General features: G+C 34.8%; 2 protein-coding genes across 3 annotated transcripts in view; both read right to left on the bottom strand.

Moving 5' to 3' along the window:
* The window catches only part of LOC142334544 (uncharacterized), a 489,219-nt gene that overhangs the window by 226,692 nt on the left and 245,908 nt on the right, over window positions 1-16,619 (bottom strand). The window lies entirely within an intron of this gene.
* LOC142334546 (translation initiation factor eIF2B subunit alpha-like) overlaps window positions 5,950-16,619 on the bottom strand; it is a 256,577-nt gene continuing 245,907 nt past the window's right edge. The window contains exons 1-5 of one of the 2 annotated variants that reach the window (XM_075382664.1): window positions 10,769-10,891; window positions 9,825-10,094; window positions 9,589-9,728; window positions 6,987-7,224; window positions 5,950-6,290 (exon numbers count right to left, since the gene is read on the bottom strand). In XM_075382664.1, the coding sequence (XP_075238779.1) occupies window positions 5,975-6,290; window positions 6,987-7,224; window positions 9,589-9,728; window positions 9,825-10,060 (930 nt within the window). In that variant the 5' untranslated portion in view covers window positions 10,061-10,094; window positions 10,769-10,891 and the 3' untranslated portion in view covers window positions 5,950-5,974. Of the gene's footprint in view, window positions 6,291-6,986; window positions 7,225-9,588; window positions 9,729-9,824; window positions 10,097-10,768; window positions 10,892-16,619 lie in introns of those variants that run through there. The other variant, XM_075382666.1, reaches the window with a different exon arrangement.

Raw genomic sequence — 16,619 nt, 5'->3', positions numbered from 1 at the left:
TGAGAAAGTAGCACACCAGAATAGCACAAAAAATGAAGTTACACAAAATTAGAAGGTCCGATTTTTGATCCGAAGAGTTCGGATTGTATTGGGGACATGAACTGTACCTATTGAATCTTAATCTTGAAGCTAGGCTCTTTTTGTCTCAAAGTCACGAAAATTTGAGTTACTTGACTCAGAGTAAGTCAATGAGAGAATCTGATAGTGATCTATTAATGCACATATATTGTAGAATCTAGAACTTCAGAGACCTCCCATTTTAAAAACTTCTCAATGTTTCAAGTTACCTATCAAATTTCTGACATTTTGGCTACAGCAAATTGAAAACCCGAATTAATATACTGTGGTAACAATGAGCGACGTCTCCGGAACCATCAGGTAATACAGATTTCTGAGTTCAAATCAATTCTCTAGAAACGAGTCAATATGCCTTTAGCTTTTTAAACAATTATAAGACGGTTTGTATTGTTTCCATACAAAATTCTAAGGACTTCCGCGCCAAGTTTTTATTCTAAGTTCTCTCAATGTTTTCATTGCTTCAAAGGTCCGTAAATGTTCAATTGGATTCAGATCGGCAATATTGGCCGACTATTCCTCTACCTCCCACTCTTATTCTTTAAAAAATTATAGATAATCATTGACTTATACACAAGTGCATTTTCTTGGTTAAATTTAAGTTCATGGAAATACAATTGTATATCGTAATATCCTGGCAAACTAGAAATTTTAGCTTGTTTGAAGATATGTCAAACAGTTTTTGTCTTTCTGATCTAATTGTACCAAAATACTTGAATGATCGTTTTTCCGAGCTTTAAATCGTTTTTGTTCCTGGTCCGAAAATCTTGCTCTATTTCTTCAAGGAAAACTCACAATTCCTTCGATGGAGATGCTTTGTGCCCATTATTTTTTCTGTAATTTTGCACGCACGCTGTATATTAGATTTGTTTTCAGCTGAGTGGCTTGTGTTCTTCACTCATGAAAATTGTATATCTCGAATAGCAACAGCGTGGCAAACAGCAAAAGAACAATGCAGCTTAACAATGTTTTCTGCGTAAATGGAGACACCAAAAACGAATTATCGTGTGAATCTTCTCAATTTCACGCATTAGTGCATGTCAATCATTCTGAGCAAAGATAACGCTTAAAGAGCACGAATGGTGCTGTTCGAAGCGTCTCGTTCACATAGTATACAATGTCGTAAAACTAAAAGGTCACAAAACAAACATTCCGTACAGATCAGCAATAAGGGACTCGGTTGGACGAGGTTTTTGGTATCTTTATTGTACGTTTGTTTCCGAGCTGTTTTACATACATATTACACATTACTGTTACTATAGTACAATTCCACAAAGTTAGGTTTGAAAACTTGGCAGGCCTAGAGCCCTATTTTTCTGTTTCACATTTTCACTTCATTATTTTGTTCATCGTTTCAATGATTACTTTGAACAAATTGCCCACAGCTGCAACGAAAAGTTTTGGTCCTAACTCAATGCAGTGAAATTATGATATGTGAGTATCCATTTTGATCCAAAAGAAATAATCTTCGCTTCACTCAAATGTTTTTTTTCTTTTTGATCCAGGAAAAATAGGAGTAATACCCAAGACTTGGCAGAAACTACAGCCCGCTATATTTACAACTTATGAATCCTAGAAACCAGTGTGTAATTTGCATGTAATATTCTCCAAATATTCTCCAAAAATTTCATTTGAAAGAACTATACTTTCTCGGTTTCTATAAGTATCTTATAATTTCATAAATGAAGACGTTAAAACACTTCAAAAAACAAAGACAGATGAACCATTGAAACGCTCTTTAGAAATTTTACAAACAGTCGGAGCAACAATTTCAGTGTTCCGATTTCTAGAAGCAAATTTAGTGATTAAAAAACGTTTACTTAGTGTATTAACCCACTCATTTGGATCTCAGTAGTTCATATTTGAGCTACTGTTTAAAGCAAATTGTTCTTCGTAAACTTTCTACTTAATATGTTGAATGTCACTATTGCTGCTTCGAGACTAACGAAGTAAAGGCTACGGCAAATTGCTAAACTTGAGGTTCTAAAAAATCAGGTTAAGAAAATTTGTCCAAATTCAAAAGCTTGTTTTCCCTATTTCAAATTAAAATAATTAATTTTCATTTTTCAAAAAACTATATTAAAAAATGCGTTACTTGAAACATTTTGACGTTTTAAACTTCAAATATTTGTTAAACAATGATCAAAAAGTCAGTGCCATTGATTGACTGTTTATAAGAAATTAGTCTTTAGTCCAAATGCGTCAAAAATTTACTTGCTTTTGACTATTTAAACCTGGAAAGAAGTGCCAATTTTCTAAGAGTACTGCTATATAATGAAATAAATTTGTTCTAACTCCCGTCAATCTCTATACCAATTAAAATTTAGAAGCTAATTTAACAGGCTTTATCTGTACCCATTTCAGACAATTGTCAATTTTTTGAGAAATTACGTTTTCAATATTTTCTATAAAAGCTCCATTCTCTGTATTATCAAGTCTCATTAACAGAAATCCGGCTAAATTTAAGGTAGTAAAATTTTGAGTGAAAAATACACGGCACAAGACAATTCAACGTAGCCATGTATTAAGATAAAATTCAACAGAAAACTTAATTTTTTTATTGCTTTTGTAAAACTAAACATTAGCAACGAATAGAAAATTGTGCAACGGCTATTTGCTTCATCGAATCATAGATTAACGGAAAAGAAGCATAGCAAAACTTGGTAGCAACATCTGGTAGCAAAGCTTTAAATTTTTCTAGCGTTTAAGCATTTTCTCGTCACAGCACTTTTTGGACAATTTTGTACAAGTATCTGAAAACCAAACAATCAGTGACCAAAATATTTTTACGCATTTTTTATTCAATGCCAGTAATAAACTTCAATCAAAACTATTTTGCGGGTAAACGTACTGATGTAGGAGATAGGACCGGCAACCTAAACAGATTTCGGAAAATTATATCTGAAAACCAAACAATCGGGTACCAAAATATTTTAATGCATTATTATTCAATACCAGAAATAAATTTCAATCAAAATTATTTTGTGGGTCAACGTATTGAAATAGGACCAACAACCTAAAAAGATTTAGGAAAATTATATCTGAAAACCAAACAATCGTGGAACAAAATACTTAACGCATTATTATTCAATGCCAGTAATAAACTTCAATAAAATCTATTTTGCGGGTAAACGTAGTGACGTAGGAGGTATGACCATCAACGTAAAAAGATTTCCGAAAATTATATCTGAAAACCAAGCAATCGGTGACCAAAATATTTTAACGCAATATTATTCAATTTCAGAGATAAATTTCAATCAAAATTATTTTGCGGGTCAACGTATTGACATAGTAAATAAGACCAACAAACTAAAAAGCTTCCGAAAATTATAAAAAGCGTTCAATTATAAAAAAAAATTCAATTACATTTTCACCCACGGAAACAAATTAACAAGTCATAGACCAGAGGAGTAGACGCAAAATGACAGCAGCGAAAGTATTCCAATCTTCCCCAAATTTAGCTTACCCCGCAAAGCATTTTTTTGGTCACTTGGCAGATTTTTGTGACTTTTCCAGATACTTGACCTTTGATCTCAGCAACCTTTCAATTTTTGTCACCTATCAGATATAAAGCTTAAAATGCCATTTTTTGGTTGGCTTTGATTTGCTTAATTAAAACATCTGATGTTTTCACTGTTCTAAAATTGCTCCGAGTTTAGAATGTAAGTATATAAATTATTCAAAAATTATATCAAAATGTATTGTCCGTCTCCGCTTCTTTCACATAACAAAAATTAAATTTTATTTCTGAACTTGTTTGAACAACTATATATAATTTATTACAGTTGATGCCCAAAAATTGTGACCATAAATTTATAACTTATAAGTTAGCAAAACTATTGAGACAATTTCAAATTTGAATATTTTTTATTTTTGAGAATTCAACAATTCCCAGTAGTGGCTATGAAAAAGAGTTATATTTGCAAAACAGTTGACTTTGGTTTTTACTATTTCATGCATTTCACTTTGGATACTCCCGATGTTAAGAACTGCAAATTCAACCACTTTGGAAAAATTTCTTTTTACAACATGTCATTTCTCCAACTGAAAGAACATTTTGTCTACCTACCAAGGGGTAATTTTTCGTTCTCTTCACTAATTTTCTGCCGCCGTTCCTGAGGTAACGAAATTATAAAATATTCAAAAGAGTGTTCAAATAGTATATTGATCCATCTGAAGGGTAAGAGTAGAGTTTCTGTTAACTTGACACTTTCTGGCGCTTCTTAAACCTCTACAGACTAACCTTTCAGCGGCCCGTTCTGGGCATCTTCAATATTTGTCTTAACTTGATTCCTTAAGTTAATTATCGTTATTCTGACATAAATCATGTTGCTCAATAATTAGGCGTTGGATGAGATCATTGCTTGTTTTTATTCCACGCTTGATAAATGAATGGTTAAACTATTGGTTTTATTGCTCTCGACCGACTAGTGGGAGCTCTAATCAATTGCAGCCTGCATCAGTTGGGGGGCGGGGAGCCTAAATGGGACTAAGTTCAATACTGGTCTTCAAATAACCACATTAGAGGTTAACATATACCACTATAAAGATTTAAAGTGAAATTGGCACCAGTTTCGGCGCACTTTTTACTTGACTTTTAGTATTAAACTGCCGCCAATTGAGTTCAGCTCCTTCAAATTGTGATTGCGAGAATTATAGATCAGTTGAAACGCGCAAAGCCCAAAAATTGTGACCATAAATTCATAAGTTAGCAAAACTATTGAGACAATTTCAAATTTGAATATTTTTTATTTTTGAGAAATCAACAATTCACAGTAGTGGCTATGAAAAAAGTTATATTTGCAAAACAGTTGACTTTGGTTTTTACTATTTCATGCATTTCACTTTGGATACTCCCGATGAGTTCAGCTCCTTCAAATTGTGATTGCGAGAATTATAGATCAGTTGAAACGCGCAAAGTCAAGGGCGTAAAAGTCACTCGAAAAGTCAAAACGGTCAAGCGAAAATTTTGCATGAAAATACACACACGTTTACAATAAATGCTATGAACTTCGTTCAAGAGCAATTAAAAAAGGACACACACGTTTACAAAAATTGTTATGAACTTCGTTCAAGAGCAATTAATTATTGTTTTTTTCCTCCTGGGTTTCTGGACAAAACTACATTTTGAATTATTTATTGACTCAGAACAACATGCTTTGCAAATCGACTCTTCACTATTCTCTAAGAGCTTTTATGAGATTTTTCTTGTGTTGAGGCTATATCCTACTCTTAACAATTTTGTAGACGCAAAAAAATTATTTCGTATTTAGGCTTTGATAACAAATATCTATTCGTTACACGAGTGCATTGTTTATAAATTTAAAAAAACTACTTTTCAGTAGACAAGCTTATTTCGAAATCTCCGAAAAAACTAGAGAAATATTATTAGAGAATATTAGAAGAGAATAAACGCCCACGGAAATAAATCTCACTTGACTATTAAAGAGCTGAGCATTTAGAGCGTTTGTCCATGCCTCGCGATCAATGGCCATGCTTTAGCGGTCTTGCGACTTGATATCCAACTAACACAAATTATCACGACCAAAGTTAAAATTTTAAATGTGGGTTGTATTTCTTTGTGGAGGGGGGGGGGGGGGCATTATTTTTTACAGAAGCTTTACAAAAGTGCAACCATCATGGGGAAAGCAAGCCGAATTTGGAATGATCATACAATGACTGTTTAACTCTTTTCTTAAGACTGTAAGTAAATGTCTGTTGATACGTATCGTATTGGCATTAGAGTAATATCATCACGTCCTAATATAGGAAATCCTTAAAATCAAGATGATTCTCTGAGCCATCGAAATAAACCCACAACTTCGGTTATTGGCTCTTCGAGTGCCATGCTGATATCTTGGAGGGCGACAAAAGCAAGTTTAAACCTTTAAATTTACATTTATTCATACAATCGTAAAAGCTGTTCACAAACTATGGCTGGAGTGAGGATACCCAAATCTGATACAACATAAGTTATCAAGTTTGGCTCTGTGTAATCAACATTTGGATACTTTAAATTTTTATTACATTCCTTTTCCATCCATTTATTGTGAATGTCACTGTTCGACAATGGAAACAACGTCTTCGTAAATTTGTGGCTCTCGGCAAAAACGTACAACGGCTTGTTCATGGCTCGAGCACATAATGCTATGGTTAAGGTTCCCAGACGATTAACAATCCCGCCACTCAGACATACTGCTTCAGCACCGACACACCTTTAAACAGAGGGAATCACTTCAAATTGGTGGCCAAATTGATATCAATAGAACGGTGGCCGCCGTATTGTCCGACAGGGCGTTTAGCCGACAACCAAAAATGAGAAATTTAACCGACAATTTGAGTAAAATGAGCAATATAACTTATTCTGAAGCTGTGATTGGCCAATTTAAAACACTATTCGTAAGAGGACAAATATACTACAGTTTTTTCATCAACTAGTGTAACGAAGGTCTATCCGTGGTCGGACCGTATTTCAACGCATGTGGCCATGCCTCGCGGGCCATGGCCATGCCTCAGCGGCCCGTGGGACTGGATATGAATCTATCACAACCGAACTACTGATTTATGGACCAATGAGCAATTATGGACCAATGAGCAATGACTTTTATGACCAATTATGATGAAACTGTCGGCTAAATTTCTCATTTTTTCGTTGTTGGCTAAACGCCCTGTCGGCCAGTTTTCCTAGAACCCAATAGAACACAGTAATCTGATAAGTAAAAATTGCGCAACGGAAATAGACAAGCTCAAAGTGACTTCCTTTATTTCACTAAGAACATTACGCGTACACCAAAATGGACAGTCATCGCCTAATTCTTATCGACTTCGATTAAACAGTACTTCCGATAACATTTGAAAGAGCAGGATAAAGACCCTGAAGGTTTCTAAAAGTTAATAGCTTAACAACTAACACAACGTCAACATTCTCCATCTCAAACCCCACAGCTCCCTCTGGCACCAATCGAGCAGCCAGTCCCAGCTGACTGATCTGGTCTACCATTTCCACAGCTGCCTCTGACTCTTCCTTCGATTGCGTCACAATCACTGTCAGGTTTTTAGACGTTGAACAACCTGCAGCTGCTCTGATCACTTCTAGCACGCATCGCGATTTGGAGTGTACAAGAATTGTGCTGTTGTTGCGAATTAGATCTAAGCAAGTGGACTTGTAATTACACAGGCGTAATTGTTTAGGCAATCAGCGATCTGTCAATGCAATTACTTTTTTTGCATCTAAAAGCGGTTCTGGAATATGGCATCCAATGCAACAAACAATGCATAATTTTTGTTATAAAACTCAGCCGAAAACACGAAGCTCGAAAAGAAACTCGTGTTTCGTATTCGTGAAAATTCTCTAAGTGATCAAACCAGGACAATTATTAGCAAAATTTTTTTTAGCAAACCAGTACAATTAATGATTAAAAATTGCTCGCGCCTCCGCGTATTAAGGACTCACCAGAAGCCCATAACTATTCGAAAGCATTCAAAGTAGATAAAACCAGGGGCAAATTTAACTCATACAGGTAGTGGTTGCAATTTCAAAAGTTTAAGTACCGAATTATGGCACTATATTTTACTCTGAACCTCGTTTTGTAGATAACTTTCATCAGTTATTGACTTCAAGCAAGCGTAATTGAGTTCAAGAGCACAAAATTTTGAATGTGATCAATTTAGAACATAGCCGGCAGATTGCCGGAATAGCTGCGAACGAATAGGCTTGCGTGCCGTATGAGAGAGATAGAAACAGATACAGATATAAGTTGAAAAAGTTATCGACGCCGCTCAAAAAGCTATGTAAAAAAATTAAACAATAAATTAATAAAGCTTGTTAAAATTCATTGCGCAGAAGTCTTTTCATTAGGGACCCTTATTACACATATGAGTTCCTTTGATCTTAAACTAATTCAAAATAAACTTGAATTTTAAAGTGCAAAAGTCATTTTATTGAGTGAGGTAAGTCACTTATCAGAAAAATCTAATCACGCAAAAAAACTTTTGCTAGAGTGAGAAATGACGTCAAGCGCGCAAACGCAGTTAGTGAGAGGAAGACATCATTCAGAAAATTCAAGACTTTTCAGCTTTGAGGTGTGAACAAATGTAAAACGAAAAAAGAGCGTCAGACGACGAAACAAAAAAAAAAACATAGCAGGACAAGTCCTGACGTACAATTCAAAGAATTTTCATTGACTAAACAGAACAACTAGACCTAGAATGCACTATGAGTGAATTGAGAAAACAATTTTTAAAAAAATCAGATCAAAAAATAAGAAAAAAAAACAAAAAAACAATGTCAAAATGCCGCATGTGAACAAAAAAACCACTAGCGAGATATAAAAATTTATTTCAAACAAAAAACTAGGACTAGAATGAGCTGTGAATGGATTGGAAAAACCATTTAGAAAAAAATCCGATCCAAAAAATCGAAAAAACAGTAAAAATCAGAGTGAAATTGCCGCATGTGAACAAGAAACCACTACTGAGAAACCGAATTTTAGTTCAAACACCATTTGCGCACTCTACTTTAAAATTAGAGCGGAAAAAATTCACGCCGCAAAACCACTCGCTTTTCCGCTCCATTTCCTGTTTCGGCGTGACCAAAATCACTACTCCAATTTGACTTCAAAAATCTTGAAAATGTGTGAACAGATCTTAAAAAAAGACAGCGCCCCAATACAATTCAAATTCTTTGAATTGTAACAAGAGCACCGCAATATAGCTCCGCTCAGCTTACAGCTATAATCAAACATTGCAAGAAATCATTTACCGCGAAAGAGCACCCGAAAAGAAAAAAAAGAGCGAATACCAAGATGAGCGGGACCTATGTAGGATGAGATAGGTGGAAAACAGCTCATCACATATGGAAACAACCGTAAACATCCACCAGTTTTTGGAACGCCGGGTTAAATCACCAATTAGTCAACAAATCAACAATTAGTCTCGCGTGTCTCTGATTGGCTCACAAAATAGCCATATTGAGATACATTATGGCACACAAAATTGGCGTAAACCTGTTCAACTAGTAGAGCACAGATTATCGCATGTTTTAAAGCCCCCCGCCCCCTGAAGGTATTTTTGAAAATCCAAATTCACTGGAAGTAATTAATACCATGAATTGATAGATTCAGTTGAATTTAAGCTAGAAAGCCTTCATATCATATCATGCTGGAATTACACAACTCGAGTACAAAACTAGACAAAAATTGCAAATTTACATTTAACTATTCAAAGATTTTTCAGTGTACAAACTGTCACATTCATACGAGACTCTTCTAAGCAGGCGGAAGAACGCTGCTGACCACCGGTCATTACTACATTTTTTGTCAAAAACTCAAACGCAGCAATAATTCTTTTTATAATTGTCACAAGTTAATGCTTCTTAAAAAATTTGAAGATATCCATTCATTTAGATTGGTTTTAATCTTTGATAGCTTACAGTGAGCATTTCGATGGAAACTTGGATCTATTTCAGCATGCTCTGTGAAAAATTGGTTAAAATGTGAGTAATAAGTTACGAACTTTTTCCATGAATAGCAATTTTGCCTCTAGCAGCTTGCAGTGCAACCAAATACTGTCTGCCATATTTGAGGACCTCCTCCATGATCTCGTCAAGACTTCTTGTTTCAAAGGAAGGGTCTGCAGTGAAACGCGTTATGTACCTGTGCAGCACAATTTTTATCTACCAGATGAATATTTAAAAGAATAGTTTCAACACAGTCAACAACCCTACTTTGAATGACATTGCAAATATTAACCAATTGAAAATTTCACATCCACTCTCCAACCCAGCGTCAGCTAGCTCACTCTGCTGCATAGCTTGGATTGCACTCTTCAACAGCCGCAATACCTCAGCCACTGTGGTAACTGAAGACTTGATTCCTGAGAGGAGGTCAATTAGCACACTGATTGCTACCACAATAGGCGTCGATTCCGTATCCCGTCCCATTCTATCCACGAACTGACGACCAGCATCATTATCAAACTCCACCATTACTTTGTCACACGAGGAGTTAGATCATCAATTCCTGAAAGAAAGCACAAGGAAAGAAAGAACGCGCTGCTACTAACAGCCAATCTCTCATTCACCCTTTTTGACAAACCAATTTTTTTAGAAAAAAAATTGAGGTTTGCTTCTTAAAGAGAGAGAGAGAGAGAGAGAGAGAGAGAGAGAGAGAGAGAGAGAGAGAGAGAGAGAAACGAAACCAATGAAAACTGAATCCATTAAAAACGGTCCATTTTGTTTGCTTCTTGAGAAAAAATCTAACCCTATAAAAACAATTTATTGCTGATACTTTTACTCAAAAATTGTCTCGATAATATATGAATTTATCCCATCAGCTACATAGACATCCATTAGCTTAGGGAGCCTATCTTCAAGTTGAGGGCACAAAATAGTGATGGGTGCAGAACAAAAAGAGAAGACTAGAACGGAGTGTTGATCTGGGTGAGAGCTAGAATTGTTGGAAGGGGCACTTAGCTAAAATGTGGAGGGGCGAAGGAGTAGGTGGAGTATATTTCTTCTCGGCAATTTCGAAGCACCTTATACATAGAGACGCGGTTAATGCGATCTAATGCCGTCGGGCTTTTCCAATTTCCCGAGACGAAAGGTCAGACGAATTAAAAACGATCAGCCGAAAAACTGGTCCTAAGCAAAATTGCATTAAAAATACCTTATCCGTTTTAAAAAAATCATACAAACCTTGTATCAAAGCGATTATAATGTATTCTCAGTAACTCAGACAACCGTTCGGTAATCTATTCCGTTCGAAATAGAACTGCAGTCTTCGTAGTTTTCCTGCATCTGAGCCGAAGCCATATAGACCTACAAAAAATAGCTTATATTTCCACAAAAGCATTTTTTGAGGCTCAGATTTATTTTGGTTCCTACACCACATAGTGCGCGGAATTGATATATATTCTCAACTGGTTTTTTCTTGTTCAGTCAAATTTGGCCAATCGATATATTAGACGCAGAAAGACGTGAGTGTTATAATTAGAAAGGCATCAATACATTACTTACTTAAAAAGAAATTTTCTAAATTTGTATCGTTCGAGGGGAGTTATCCAGGGTTGAAATGATTGACCATTCGGCACTGTAAATTTGTCCTCTTTTACCGCAACTATCGATCGATTTAAGCTATTTTTGTCCAAATACGTTAACTTAAGCAACAATTTCTTGTTAATAAGCACGCGAATAAAAGCGAGACTGTTGTTGGTCTCACTGTGGCGTTTACTATCAATTTTCTTTACGATCTTCACATCTTACAACTTTTCAAAGTCAACGTGAAGTCAAAAGTAAAGGCAGCAAAAGAATGAGCATTAAAGAAAATACTCTCAAACTGTAACAGATTTTCTGCAAATGTTGTTAGTTGATACTCTCTTGTGTTCTAATGGTGCATAGATGCTATTAATTCAATCCATCATTTGACAGCAAATAAAAAAATTACCGGTATTTGTTGTCTTGCCCCTTAGTTTCAAAAACAAAAAGTCACATTGACGATTTAAAAGGCATAAAAGAATCTACAAAACATTTTCTTCCGACGGCTTATTTGTTTTTATTATTTGGATATGAGCGCCCAGAAAGATTTGGTGTTGTGCGTGATTTTCGCCCCTTTCAACGTGTAAGGAAAAAGTAAGGAGTCATGGGCTAAGTCCTTATAATTGGATCGTGTCCTTATTATTGGATCGCATTTATAACAGGCACCATTGGCTTTCCTAACGAAGCAAATTCGAAATGGTAAAATGCCTTCAGTCGATAAAATATGGTTTTGCGGGCTTCGGCGCTATGTGATTTCGTTTCGCTGCTTTTGTTATGATTCTAGTATCAGTAAAACTCATTAGGCAGGATCACTGCAAAATCCTAGGAGATATCAAAACAATTTCTTTTTCTTTGGGGAAAAGTTTATGCTTTTAGAACTTCAAAAACATTAATCGATTCTTGAATTTTGCCGCTTTTAAAAGCTTTTTCTCCAACTTTTATATTAGTCTCAAAATTGACGGCTGCAATCTGCTTTCCAGTGAAACCAAAAGAATAACTTAGTGTTCTTGTAGTTTTCGTCTTAAAAAACCGGATTTTTGAGTGTTTTGTCCCAATTAGTTTTGTTGACGTTTTATTCTCAATTACAACGGGTCTCATCGGATTTCTAATTCAGTCCTAGTGGCTTAGTAGTTTTAATTGGTAGCTGAAATGACTTACTATCACTCCATTTATTTTTTAAAACTTTTCGATTTTTTAATCGAGCCTTCATTTGCTGACTATTTACATGCTTGGTGCTATTTTTGTTACTTGGTCGTCGATTGCAAGTAAAAAGAAAGTGCGTCAGACTTTTCAAATTAATGATTACTATAAAGTGGCTAATGATTTCAAACAGCATTTACATGTACTTTTTCTTTACGATTTTCTTATCATACAACTTTTCAAAGTCAATGGCAAGCCAAAAGTAAAGGGATCAAAAGAATGCAAAAGAATGAGTACTATAGAAAACTCTCCAAACGGCATCAAATTTTCGGCAAATGTTTTTACTTGATATTTTCTTGCTTCTCTTGATACACGTGTTTTAAGGGTGCATATATGTTATTAACTCAATCGATCAATTGACAGCAAAAAAAATCACCGGTATTTGTTGTCTTGCCCCTTAACTTTAAGAAGGACACATTGACGGTTTAGAAGGCATAAAAAAATCAACAAAACATTTTCTTGCACCGCCTTATTTGTTTTCATGAATTTGACATCAGCGTCAGGTAAGAATTTGCGTTGTGCGTGTTTTTGCCTCTTCTAGGGTCTAATGAAAAAACAAGGAGGCATGAGCAAAGTCTTTTCAAGGTGTTTAAAATACCATGAAAAATTTTTCGTGAAATTAAATGAACTTTCTATTTTTGCTTCTACTTTTTTTTGTTATTTTCGTGTCCTTACTATTGGATAGCATTTATAACAGGCACCATTGGCTTTCCTAATGAAGCAAATTCGAAATGGTAAAATGCCTTCAGTCGATAAAATATGGTTTTGCGGGCTTCGGCGCTAAGTGATTTCGTTTCGCTGCTTTTGTTATTATTCTAGTATCAGTAAATCTCATTAATGGCAGGGTAGCTGCATTATCATAGGAGATACCAGCACAGCTTCATTCTGTTTGGGGAAGTTTATGCTTTTTTCAACTTTGAAATAATTTGTCTTTTTTTGTGAAGCAGCAAATTTTCTTTACCGGTTGCTTGGTTAAACAGACAATATTCCAACTTCAGAACGTTATACATAGAGACGAGTTTAAATCGATTTAATGCCCTCGGGCTTTTCTCATGACCAAGGGTCAAAAAAATTAAAAACGAACAGCCGAAAAACTGGACCTACGCAAAATTGCATTTAAAATACCTTATCGGATTTGCTAAAAATGATACACACATTGTATCAAAGCCAGTACAATGTATTAGCAGTATTTCAGGTAACCGTTAGGTAATCTATTCCGATCTAAAATAAAACTTCCTAACTTTGGAGAGTTCAAAAATCAGTATTCTGAGCCGAAGCCATATAGACCTATTTCCATTTAGCTTATATTTGCACAAAGGCATTTTTTCAGGCTCAGCTTCATTTTCGTTCACACCCCACTTAGTGAGCGGAATAAAACATAAGTTCTCAACTGGTTTTTTGATCAGTCAATTTTTGCCAAGCGAAGTAGAGAGACGTGAGCGTTATAATTAGAAAGGCATCAATACACTATTCATTTAAAGAAATTTTCCAAACTCAAAGAAATTTTCAGGGTTGAAATGTTTGTGACGAATTGGCACTTTTCAGTAAATTTGTCCACTTTTATCGTAATTTTCAATCAATAATATTGATTAAAAAATACGTATAATTATAAATACGTTATTGCTTAATAAATACGTTAATTTAAGCAATATTTTGTCAATAAGTAAACACGACACTAAAAGCAAGACTTTTATTGGTCTCATTGTAGCGTTTACTATACTTTTTCTTTACGATCTTCATATCTTACAACTTTTCAAAGTCAATGGCAAGCCAAAAGTAAAGGGAACAAAAGAATGCAAAAGAATGAGTATCATAGAAAATTCTCTAAACGGCAACAAATTTTCTGCAAATGTTTTTACTTGAAATTTTCTTGCTTCTCTTGATACACGTGTTAATGGTTCATATGTTATTAACATATGCAATTAACTATATGTAATTTAGAAGGCATAAAAGAACCAACAAAACATTTTCTTGCAACGCTTTATTTGTTTTTCATGTATTTGACATCGGCGTCAGGTAAGAATTTGCGTAGTGCGTGTTTTTGCCTTTTCTAAGGCCTGATGAAAAAGTAAGGAGGCATGAGCAGTCTTTTCAAGGTGTTTTTGTCAATATATCATGTTTAAATTACCTTGACAAATTTTTCATGAAAATCAGTGAACTTTCCATTTTTGCTTCTATTTTTTATTGTTAATTTCGTGTCCTTATTATTGGATCGCATTTATAACGGTAAAAAAATAATGGTAGAATGCCTTCAGTCGATAAAATATGGTTTTGCGGGCTTCAACGCTATGTGATTTCGTTTCGCTGGTTTTGTTATTATTCTAGTATCAGTAAAACTCATTAATGGCAGGATCACTGCATTATACTAGGAAATATCAGTACAATTTCAATTTGTTTGGGGACAAGTTTATGCTTATACAACTTCATATAAAACATTAATCGATTCTTGAATTTTGCCGCTTTTAAAAGCTTTTGCTCCAACTTTTATATTAGTCTCAAAAATGACGAATGCAATCTGCTTTCTAGTGGAACCTAATTGAATAACTTAGTGTTCTTGTAGTTTTCGTCTTAAAAACCAGATTTTTGAGTGTTTTGTCCCAATTAGTTTTGTTGACGTTCTATTCTCAATTACAACTGGTCTCATTGGATTTCTAGTTCAGTCCTAGTGGCTTAGTAGTTTTAATTGGTTAGTTTTATAACAGGTAACGTGTTCTTTTTAACTTCGACGCCACTAATATGGAAAAACGTTTCCAGTTTCGAAAGTTTGCAATTTCTTGTTTTTATTTTTTTTTCACTGCTTCTCCGTAAAAAAATCTTGAGAAACAGTGATTTGTTTGCGTAAATGTGAAACCAGTATATTTAAACGTTCTTGTCCAGATTTTTTCTGCATTTTCACGTACAGTTTTCCTCTATTTTCTGCTCTACCAAAGGTAGACGCTACCATAAAAAGTTGAAGTTGGGTCATTAGCTTCAATTTTTTGGATTTTTAAAAAATCACAGTCCTGTGCTCTTATCTTTTCCTAATCAGATGTCCCGGATTACCCGCCAAGAAGCCAACTTTTTTTTTCGTTGAATTTCAACACTCTGCTTCTGATTTTGAGTTCTTCCGCCATTCTTGCTGTATTTAATTTTGCTCAATCGATTGACCAATTTTTTTAGCACACTTAATCTTATCTTTTTGATATTTCCAAATTTAAAAGTTACCCAATTAACCAAACTTGGATAACCAGAAATTTTCGTTAATTGAAGGACCTTATTTTTGATGTTTGGTTTGAAAATCGGACAGGAAGTTACACTCAAATTCTAAAAATTGTCGGTTGACACTTAGCTGCTTACTGGGCCAAATCTTTTTCTGCTCGAGACATTGTATAAACAGAATAATGGCAGTTATCAATTTCTGAGATCTGCCTGTATTTATCGTTATTTAGTCTAATGACAAGTCCTATTGGCTTCCTAAGAAGTTAAATAAGAATCTATATAGTATTGGTTACTAGAAAGCTTCTTGTTTATGACCTTTGAAATGATTTGGTTCCGAAAAATGGATTTAAAAACTTTGCCCCTTTTAAAAATGGGTTAACCAATTCACCAAGTGTAGATAACCAGAAAACTTTCTTGCTTGAAGGACCTTATTTTTTGAAGTTTAATTTAAAAATTGGATCAATTAAAAAAATTAACGAATTAGGCAAGCTTGGATAACCAGAAGGCTTTGTTGCTTGAGGGACCTTATGTTTAAAGTTTGATTTGAAAATTGGACAGTTAGTTAAACTCGAAATCTCATTTTTGTCAGTTGACAAGGTTGGATGTTTACTGGACGAAACCATTGTTTTTTCTGCTCGAGACATCGCACTAACAGAGTAACAGTGACCTATTTATTGCCCTCGGTTGATAGCTAATTGTCTTGACTTCGACTCGAATTGTTTTCAAAAAAATCTTTTTTCTTCTTATCAAGTCGTAGTTTAAGTCTCATCAAATACAGCCGCAATCAACTTTCTTGTGAAGCCAGAATTATTTACTCGTTTCATGGTTAAACTGATATTTTGACTTTAAAAATATGTTCTCGTAATGAAAACAGTTCACAGATTCCAAACAATCATTTTAGTTTTTAGTTAAACAAACTGACTAACGTTGGATGAATTGCTCTCGAACTACAGACGGGGGCAATTTAATTTAGAGGGGGCTTGGCCTAGAATTTTTTTGGGTGCAAAAAAATTACCCGACTGGGATTCGAAATCGAACCTCCTGGTCGGCAGCCGGACATACTAACCACTCAGCTACAAAGGCTTTGATTTCCTTTAACTAACATTTCCTTCAA

The sequence above is a fragment of the Convolutriloba macropyga genome, chromosome 2 (genome assembly GCF_964194025.1).
Source record: "Convolutriloba macropyga chromosome 2, txConMacr16.3, whole genome shotgun sequence".
In the NCBI taxonomy this organism is placed as follows: domain Eukaryota; kingdom Metazoa; phylum Xenacoelomorpha; order Acoela; family Convolutidae; genus Convolutriloba; species Convolutriloba macropyga.
This window is presented reverse-complemented; position numbering and strand designations above follow the sequence as displayed.